This window comes from Labrus bergylta, chromosome 16 (assembly GCF_963930695.1).
Source record: "Labrus bergylta chromosome 16, fLabBer1.1, whole genome shotgun sequence".
Lineage (NCBI taxonomy): Eukaryota > Metazoa > Chordata > Actinopteri > Labriformes > Labridae > Labrus > Labrus bergylta.
The window spans coordinates 23,819,415-23,830,100 of NC_089210.1; the positions used below are offsets into that span (position 1 = coordinate 23,819,415).

General features: G+C 39.9%; 1 protein-coding gene across 1 annotated transcript; it reads right to left on the minus strand.

Annotated features, from left to right (window-relative positions):
• Positions 1 to 599: 599 nt before the first annotated feature.
• LOC109993774 (immunoglobulin lambda-1 light chain) lies at positions 600 to 9,602 on the minus strand. The gene is made up of 5 exons (XM_065964818.1): positions 9,593 to 9,602; positions 8,420 to 8,497; positions 4,008 to 4,337; positions 2,117 to 2,146; positions 600 to 1,226 (listed from the first exon to the last, which is right to left on the minus strand). The coding sequence occupies exons 1-5, from the start codon at positions 9,600 to 9,602 to the stop codon at positions 898 to 900; spliced, it is 777 nt and encodes a 258-aa protein (XP_065820890.1). The 3' UTR covers positions 600 to 897.
• Positions 9,603 to 10,686: the final 1,084 nt, after the last annotated feature.

Below are 10,686 nucleotides of genomic sequence, written 5' to 3' on the forward strand. Positions count from 1 at the left end.
TTAATCTTTTTTGCAGGACCTGCCTTGAAGTAGATTCTGACAAATGAAATCCAGAAACATAGAAACTTGTGCAAAGATAATTGTTTCCTTTTAAAGGGTTAAAAAATAATGCACAGACAAACAGTAAGTGGATGACAAGTACTTCAATACATCACATTCTGTCATCACTTACAGATTGGTTTTCTTAAACATAACATGTGGAAGAAAAAAACTCTAAGGCTTGACTTCAACCACAAGGGGGAGACAACTCTTGATGCATTTATGTGTGCATGTTTGAAAAGAGTCAGTTAAAGTGCAGTCAATTATCTTAAGGTTCATATTTGATTGATTTAGAGGTTTTTGTATCAGCTATAAGTTTATACAAAAGACAAAGACAAAGCGTCTTGTGCACTGCAGGGGTTAAATATACCAGAAATGTATTTCACCAGTGTGACATTTTGATCACGACTATACTCCTCATCAGACGGTCTGATTTGTCTTCAGTGATTTTTTTGGGTCGACTCTGCACCTGCCCTATTGATTTGTATGTGTGTATTTTCCTGATTGTTTTGAGTATATACATACAAACATTTTACCTAAGACAAAATAAACTCAACAGATTTGTATCTAATTAAGAATGCTTTTATTTCAAATAATCCATGCACAATAAAGCAAAGCTGTGTTCACACCAACAGTTATGCATAAAAAAAATGCTGATCAATCTATTCATCGTCTTTGGTCAAATTCTTCTCTGAGGTGTGGGAGCCCAGAGGAACTTAACACTTGAGAAGGTTTAATGGACAGATAGACACAACATGTATTACAAGCATGCAGACGTATACTGTAAGATGTGAACCTTGTAATGAGCAAACAGCACAAAGAGTCAAGAAGCAGATTAGAAATGGTCCCTCTGCTCCTCTACTGGTCTTCAGTGGAACAGTGGGACTTGTTGATGGTTTTCTCTGAAGTCTGGGAGCCCAAAGACACTCGACATGTGTAGACCTTGTCCATGTTCCAGTCTGACGTCTGGATGGACAGATAGCTGCTGATTTGGAAAGTCTGGTCTGGTTGCTGAACGGCCGTGCTGGTAGAGATCCCACTGCTCACTGGACTCCCAGCAGCAGACCAGCTCACATCTGCAAAAGGCACAGACTGAGAGGACAGACAGACCAGAGAGGCTTTGTTGGACTGGAGCTCAGCACTGGACGGAGGGAAGACTGTGAGGACAGGAGGAGAGAGGCTGGAGCCTGAAACACACACACACACACACACACACACACACACACACACACACACACACACACACACACACACACACACACACACACACACACACACACACACACACACACACACACACAGGACATTGAACACATGAGTACAAGTGAAGTCATTCAATACAAAGTATGACAGAGACCATCAACTCATTAGTTTTGTTCACAGTTTGACTAACAGGCTGCAGTAAAGAATGTTGTCATCACATGTAAAAACATCATGAAATGATGATCAAAATGATGAGTCATTCATCAATCAGGATCATTTTTTATGACAGTAACAATATCATAAAGACACTTTGTGTGCCATGAAAAATACTTTGTGAAATATGAAACAACTGTCCTGAAATAACAATTCAATTCTTTTTTCTAATCAACTATCTAACACTTAGAAATGAGGAAATAATCCAGAGCATGTTTTTAATTTAAAAAACTAACTCATCAAAAACTTTAAACATTTGAAACACGAGAAGTTTAGAAGTTTGAATTCTTCATATCACATTGTAAGAAACATTTTAGAGATGATTCAACAAAGGTTTAGAAAGGATCAAACATGCCGTTTATATTTGGACATGAATTGTCACATTTTGTAATTTGATCTGAACTGTTCAACATTCCTCAAACATCAACATACTTCAGAATTGACAGAAACTATTTCATACAAATGTTGAAACCTTTTTGAAAGCTTTCCGTTTCATTCCAAGACATAGTCTGGTGTCAGAAAGAGAACTAAATATAAATGTGTGTTGTTCACACAAAAATATATCTGAACAATGAGTTAAATAACAAATGATGATTACTGATCAGTTTGAATAAGAATGATCAAATCTCTCTCATTTCATGATGAGTTTCAAAGTACTTACTCGTCACAATCAGCTTGGTGCCTTGTCCGAATACCACAGTGATTCAGTTTGTATACATGGCTGTACAAAAACCTCCTGACTCTCACTAATGAGGGGAGTGGAACTGAAACATCCTGTTGAGAGCAACTTTCACTGTCAACATGTCATTCTTTCATCAGTCTGCTCACATTACAACAACACTGATGGACTTTTATCAAACTCTTTTCACCCTGAAGAACACTTTGTTTAGTATCCTTTCTTATTTTGTTCAAGTTTCTTCATGATTGTACCAAAAAGAAACCTTTATAACACGATGTAAATGTGAATAGAGTTCTATGAAGAGGTGGTTGTTGATAATGAATCAATTTTGTTGCTATGAAATTCATAATCTAGAAACAGAAGCTTTTCAAGTCTGAATTGTATGTTGGACAGGGCCTCTCTGTTTGGAGTTTGCTCCCGTGCATGCGTGGGCTCTCTCCAGGTACTCTGGATTCCTCCCACAGTCCAGACATGCTCGTGAGGTCAATTGGTGACTCTACATTGCCAGTAGTTTCCATCTGTCTTCATGGATAAAGGTAAAGTGCATTTTTATAAAATGGTATGTTGAGTACAAAAAAGGGTTACTTTTCTTAAACACAACAAATCAAACAAGAGAAATGTATAAAGAGATTCTTGTAAAGGTGGTTTATCGACTTACTTTCTACATGTGTTGGTGTCTCATATTCTGTGAAGTGTAAAATCTTCTCTGCATGAACACAAGACATAACGAAGAGGCTGCTGCTACAGAAAATACAACACCATAGTAAAGAACACACAAACACACACAATGACAAGGTGAGAATGTGTGTGTGTTTGTGTGTATGAAATCAATTGTTTCCTAATCAATGTGAAACACTGTCACTAACCCAGTGATTGTATGCCTGTGAATTAGACAGAACATACAGAGAGAACATGTCAGTATCACAATTCCTCTCTTTGGACAGACAGTGACTGAAGACTGCAGCACATGTGAAGGTGGAAGCAAACTGTCTGCTGCTCCAGAGCTCCTCTACTATAATACTTCAAATGAAAGCTCGTATGTGATCCTGTGGTCCCAGCCTGACTCACACAGACCCTGTGTCAGGAGAACTGGTAGATGTCTAGGCTCTGTGCAACATGCAACAAGCTGCAGTCTATACTGAGCAGTAAGCTGGATGTGATGGAGAGTATATTTTATTCAAATAGATATACTGGACAAACTCCAGTCAGGTTGATGGACTGAAACTCCCCCTGATCTTATAAGACAGCAGACAGGACGGGTAAAAAGAAGAGATGACACCTCTTTAAAACAACATGTTCAGAAGGTGTTTGGTTCTTTTCATCAGTCTGCTCAGGCTCAATCTAAGATCACTAAATGGTATTACATTTTAATCAAGGCATATTATGCAACTGAAACTCTTTTCTTTGTGTTTCTGTTTCATGTAGATCTTCTCTGTGAGGTCAGCTGGTGGGGGGGGGGGGGGGGGGGGGCAGACAAGGTTACAGACAGTTTGATAGATAAGACAGATAGACAGATAAGAGAAGCACATTTGAGAAGTTAAGAAAAACACAGCAAGTGTTCCTTTGAATCTATCTGCTCAGGGAATGTAGACATGTTGTGTTTGTGCATCAGTTCTGGACCTGTTGATGAACGTGTGAGACAAGAGCTGACTCAAAGAACAGGAGACACAACATGATAATTCTTTAACCAGAGAATATTTAACCAACATTGAAAAAATCACACAAGATGAATAATAGTGTATTGAAATGTATGCACTGTAATATTAATAGTGTTGAATTTCTTTTGTGGCTTCATTGTGGTCAAAGTTAAGTGCAGTGACAAAAAGCAGAAGTGTTCAGTGAGGAGGTTTTTGTCACGGTGTAAATCACTGTGATACCCACTCTTTGACAGAGTTGTCCCATGTCTGACAGTAATAAACTGCTGAGTCTCTCTCCTCCACAGTGCTGATGATCAAACGATAATCTGATTGTGACTGATGAGTGGATGTGAACTTTGGAGAGGAGAAACCAGAGCCATAGCTTGGAGAGCTCCAGCCGTGATAGTTGCTCAGAATAAACTGAGGAACTCCTCCTGGAATCTGTTTGTACCAATAAGCAGCTTTGTTAGTCACAGTCCCCAGGTTACAGTCCATGGTGGCTGTCTCTCCTCTCCTCAGAGTCACAACAGGAGGCTTCTGTGTCACCAGCGTCACAGCACTCACACCTGGAAACAACAAGATGACATGGAGTCAAGAGAAACACACAGACTGATGAATCCAACATGAGCTCAAAGCTGCAGTAAGTCAGCCTCCTTACATGTTAGAGCAGTGATGAGAGTGCACAGGGTCCCCAGCATGTTGTCAGTGTGTGCTGTAAACGTCCCTTACTGTCCAGCTGAGAGGTGAGCAGGGTTGGAGTGTGAGGAGAAGAGACACTGAAGCTTATAAAGACACTGAGGAGGAGGAGGAAGAGGAGGAGGAAGAGGAGGAGGAGGAGGAGTTTACACACTCAACACTGATTTCATTCATCGGGCTTGTTGTGTCAACTTGTATCACTGAATGATTTCTTATCAACTTTTTCATGTTAAGTAACCTCACAGTTAAAAAGATGATCGATAATTGATTTCTTTATCCATGTAATTCACCATTAATCAATTAATTAGTTAATCAGTTCAACTGTCTTTTTCATTCTTGCATGACGTAAATATAGTTCAAAGAGATGTTCCACAAGAATACATCCCAGCTCATTGTTTGATAAGAACCAAGACGTGTACACAGACACAATTGGAAGGTTTGAAGGAGATTTATTTGAGGGGAAAGGGCTGCCTGACCTATTTCACTGAAGGAATAATCTATCAATGAGTGGAGCAGGAACCAGGGTTCTTATAATGAAGCGGACGAGTTGATGCGTTGCAGGTGTGTGATCTACCAGGGCCAGACAAGGTTACAGACAGTTTGTTTGTAAGATAAGAGAAGCACATTTGAGAAGTTAAGAAAAACACAGCAAGTGTTCCTTTGAATCTATCTGCTCGGGGAATGTAGACATGTTGTGTTTTTTTACATGTTCTCTACCTGTTGATGAACGTGTGAGACAAGAGCTGACTCAAAGAACAGGAGACACAACATGAGAAACTATTTCCAAAGATAATTTAATCAAAATTTACCAAATCACACTAGATTATTATTAACCATAAGAAACAGGAATGAGATGTGGAGCTAAAGGGATTTAGTGGTGCAGCGTTTTCACGAGTGAAGAATTGTTGTGTATAGGGTTGTGTAGTTCCAGAAAGGAAAACGGCTCAATTAGCATGAGAGCAAAAAGTAGAAGAAACAGGAAGCAGGAGAGGCCCTGCTAACCCTCCAGAGAATGAAAAGAGAGAGAGAGAGAGAGAGAGAGAGAGAGAGCGAGTCGGTGCATGTGAATTGCCAAGTACCTACTCAATCTTTCAGTAGGCAGTATGCAGTACGTACTATCCGTTCTGCATACTGTTAGTACCTACTATTCAGTATGCACACACAGTAGGCAGATATTTGTTCCTACTTCTTCTGATTCATTCAGTATGGAAGTGATGTCATTTACGTTTCCCGAACCGGCTGCATCCACCTGTTTTTTTTTAGCATTATTTAAGAAGAGTAATGCACATATACAGTCAGGTAAACAAAAAACAATATCACAATGTAAATCAAGTAAAAAGCAGATTGAATAACTAAATAACATACAGTACATGCAGGAAAGATCAAAGACAGTAATATACAGAATATAAAATAAACCAATAAAGACACATTTAAATAGTGAAATCATTATTTAAATAGAGGGGGAAAGGTTTTATAATAATGCAGATATTTGTGTTATTTTCTGTTGATTTAATTAATCCACGCTCGTTTGTTTTGATTTGGAGGCGGACGTGAAGTGTTGATTTACATTTAATTTTGCACTGCATTGTGGGTGGTAAAATACAATTCATTTCCTGAAAGGATGCATCCGATCCATACTGCATGAAACCCGGAAGTTAGTGAAGTGTCTGACATATCTGGAAATTAGGTCAGCTCTGTTTCTTATTAAGAATGTGCAAAACGACAGTTTGTAGTAATTATATTTGAGACCGGTGATGTTCTTTGAGTTACCCGGAAATCCTAAATCTACGACAGGAGCCCTCTCAGTGGAATGTGTACAATGGGGCCCCTGTGTCCAGAGAGTTGCCCAGGGACATCTGGACAAGAGATTGTTTCTGTGACCTGTGTTGTCCTCTGAGTTTATGACATACATATATCTAAGACAGAAACCCCCGCAGTTGTAGTAAGAGGGGTGTCCTGAAAACAAACAGATGTCCCCATGTTGTTCTCCTGGGGGGTGTGTCCATAAGTACCAGAGTTTCTGTGTGTTTGGGGGAGATCACTTTTGGCTGTGTCTCTCCCAGGTCAAACCATGGTGAGCCTGGCGATGCTGTAACTTGTTTGTCAATAAAATTATCATTATGTAAGCAAGTCAGTGTCAACGGCGAATTTCTTCATCATCAAACATATCAACAACAAGGGAATCCACATCATTAGTATCCATGCTGAAATGTTCAGTATACTGAGGTGGACCCAAACAGTACCGACTGAATGACCATGAGAGTTCAGTATACTGAAACTCTCTATTCAGAAAGGGCCAGACTGTTGCAGCCTGGACTCCAAGCTGTCCACACCTGGGCCCCCAGATGTACCCAGTTAGCCTAACGAGCCCCTTCAGGGACAGAGACCTTGGCCGTATCCGAATTGCCAAGTACATACTCAATCTTTCAGTAGGCAGTATGCAGTACGTACTATCTGTGCTGCATACTGTTAGTATCTACGATTCAGTATGCACACACAGTAGGCAGATATTTGTTCCTACTTCTTCTGATTCATTCAGTATGGAAGTGACGTCATTTACGTTTCCCGAACCGGCTGCATCCACCTGTTTTTTTTAGCTTTATTTAAGAAGAGTAATGCTCATATACAGTCAGGTAAACAAAAAACAATATCACAATGTAAATCAAGTAAAAGACAGATTAAATAACTAAATAACATACAGTACATGCAGGAAAGTGCAAATGAAAGACAGTAATATACAGAATATAAAATAAACCAATAAAGACACATTTAAATAGTGAAATCATTATTTAAATAGAGGGGGAAAGGTTTTATAATAATGCAGATATTTGTGTTATTTTCTGTTGTTAATTGAAAGTAGTGATTTCAGTCGGGACTTTAACTCTAGATTAAAAATTGATTAAATGAATCCGATCTTGTTGGTTTTGATTTGGAGGCGGACGTGATGTGACGATTATCGTTTAATTTTGCACAGCATTGTGGGTGGTAAAATACAATTCATTTCCTGAAAGCACGCATCCGATCCATACTGCATGAAACCCAGAAGTTAGTATCCATGCTGAAATGTTCAGTATACTGAGATGGACCCAAAAAATGCATACTGAATGACCACAAAAGGTCAGTCTACTGAAACTCCATACTGAATAGTACGTACTGCATACTGAACTGTGACAATTCGGAAAGGGCCCAGATCCCATCTGAAGCCTAAAGCGTGAGCACTAAACCACTATTGACTGAGCTGACGTCAGGTGTACAGAGAGTGTGTGAATGAGTGAAGGATGTGTTTCAAAGAATTACAGTTCTGAGACTTAACACGAGGAAGGGGCTGGATGTCCAAGTCTTCAACCAACATTGATTATAAATAAACTTCATCAAAGTGGAGAAAATACACCAAAATAAATTAGAACAGTTGAGCTGAAACATTCCCCGAACTCCTTAATCATCAGCAGATAAAAAGTGGTTTTGTGTCTCCTTACTCACTTTGATTAAAAGCTGACGTGTTTATTTGAAAATGCACTTCATAAATAATTAGGGTTTTTCTTTGTATGTTTTTAGTAAGAACATAATGTTGTACACACTCAGTAAAACTCATTGAACACATGTTGTACAGCAGTATTTCATTTATTTTGTGGCTTCATTGTGGTCAAAGTTAACAACAGTTACAAAAGCAGAGGTTTTTGTCACGGTGTAAATCACTGTGATACCAACTCATTAACAGAGCTGTCATGTGTCTGACAGTAATAAACTGCTGAGTCTCTCTCCTCCACAGTGCTGATGATCAAATGATAATCTGATTGTGACTGATGAGTGGATGTGAACTTTGGAGAGGAGAAACCAGAGCCATAGCTTGGAGAGCTATATGAATGATGATTGTACAAAATAAACTGAGGAACTCCTCCTGGAATCTGTTTGTACCAACGAGCAGCACTATCAGTCACAGTCCCCAGGTTACAGTCCATGGTGGCTGTCTCTCCTCTCCTCAGAGTCACAACAGGAGGCTTCTGTGTCACCAGCGTCACAGCACTCACACCTGGAAACAACAAGATGACATGGAGTCAAGAGAAACACACAGACTGATGAATCCAACATGAGCTCAAAGCTGCAGTAAGTCAGCCTCCTTACATGTTAGAGCAGTGATGAGAGTGCACAGGGTCCCCAGCATGTTGTCAGTGTGTGCTGTAAACGTCCCTTACTGTCCAGCTGAGAGGTGAGCAGGGTTGGAGTGTGAGGAGAAGAGACACTGAAGCCTATAAAGACACTGAGGAGAGGAGAGGAGGAGGAAGAGGAAGAGGACGAGGAGGAGGAGTTTACACACTCAGCACTGTTTTCATTCATTAATAACAGACAGGATTTATGTCTGTTTGTTCCTGTTTGTCATGTTGTTGTTGTCTTTGGAGTTCTGATGATCTTCTTTGAATCTAGTAAATAACCTGAGGGTCCAACAAAAGTTTATGTATAAAACATAAAGTCCATCTCTGTTAGTTGAGCTGATTAAAAATGTTTCATAATCTTTTTTATGAGCTGTAAATCTGTCCTGTTATTTCTGTTATTAGTCATAAAAATCAACAGAAACTCATAATGAGACACAAACATGATCTTCTTCTGCATCCTATTAAAGTTCCCTTCACTCTGTACACACTAATATCATATTCATGTCACTTTCATTTGGAGGTGATAGTGTTTGTCATGATTTTAAAACACAAACATCACAAGATGGTTTCTTTTCTTTTCTCTTCACTTGTGTGATTTATATAACTCCAAGTCATTGAACCTTTCTTTAAAAAAAAAAGACTCTGCGTCAAATGTTTACATGAGTAAATATTTCACTTGTTCACTCGTAGGTGTCTTTTCTGAGATTTTGGACAAAAATGTGCTCTTTATAAACTTTCATCTTCTCTTAAGGGACTACCATGCTTTATGTCTGTTGTCCTGATGTTTCCTGCAGATGATGGGGCTGTTCCTCCTTAACAGCATGGCCTGACTTTCAAGTTGTCAACTTGACTTGGCTCTCTTTGTCTTCTGCCAGTAAACAATGTTCCAATTTAATGTGAGCTTATGGAAAATCAAAGAACCAAAGCTCTTTGACAGGTCATGCAGTCATTTAAAATAATTTAGTCATTTGTACTTTCCTTCATATCTCTACTTGTGTGAAGGATCCAGCCCCTGTCAGATGCTCTGGGAGATCTCTACAAGCACTTCAACGCTCTAAAAGATGAGCTGGCGAGGCTCTCTGCAAAGTTTGACAGCGTGGAGGGTTTTGTGGACGATCTAAGGAGTGGCAGATTCACTCTGCCTCGGCGGCCGGTGCAGAGGATTCCCCCCAGCGTTGGACTCAGGGCTCCACTGCGAGCACAGATGAGAGCTCCTGTACGGGGGATTATTAAGATGTTAGGAGAATTCATAAAGGATTTAGGGAAAGGCGATCGCGCTGCTATGACAATCCGACCACATTTCCACTAGGCGATGTCATTAAATGCGACGGGCCGGCGGAGGTTAATGACGTGGGTCCACCGTGTTGAAACTACAATGTTCTGAAAATGAACTACTAAAAGCGCATCTACAAAACTTTCCCCTGTGCCTTCTTGCCGGTGAAATAATCCTAATTACCACAAGGTTGGGATTGAAATAAAAGCAATATAGACTACCAGGCTACAAGTAAGAAAAGTGAACCAATCACCTTCCTGTCCACTCAGAAATCAACATCAAACTAAGTATGATTGTATGAAATTAATTGTTGCATTTATGCAAAATATAGTTTCATCATATATCTCCTTCTGTGTGGACAACATCATCCCCTCCAAAACAGTCACAATCTTCCCCAACAATAAACCTTGGATCACCAAAGCGCTCAAGGAGATCCTCAACAAGAAGAAAAGGGTCTTCTTCACCAGCTCAGAAATGGAGAAAAAGGAGGTAAACAGAGAAGTCAAGCATGCCAAAAACTGCCAAACTCAAGTACAAGAACAAAGTGGAGGAGAAATTCACACAGGGGAACCTCCGCAAAGCTTGGCAGGGCCTCAAAAACATGGCTGCTGTGAACACTGCTGCTACCAACATCAAAACCATCCAGGTTGCAGGCAGCAGCTTTACTTCTCTCCTCAACGATCTCAACTCATTCTACACCAGATTCGAGAAGGACAACACCACACAGCTGGAAGAAACAGTGTCCATGCTCAAGTCCAGTGACTCTGCACTCACCTTCAGCAGAGAGGATGTGGT

Coding starts and splice junctions, on each gene's coding strand:
- LOC109993774 (XM_065964818.1), bottom strand. Junction 4,338..8,419: donor AGAGACAGCCACCATGGACT/GTAACCTGGGGA, acceptor TGTTGTTTCCAG/GTGTGAGTGCTGTGACGCTG. Junction 2,147..4,007: donor CTCTGTCAAAGAGTGGGTAT/CACAGTGATTTA, acceptor TCACTGTGGTAT/TCGGACAAGGCACCAAGCTG.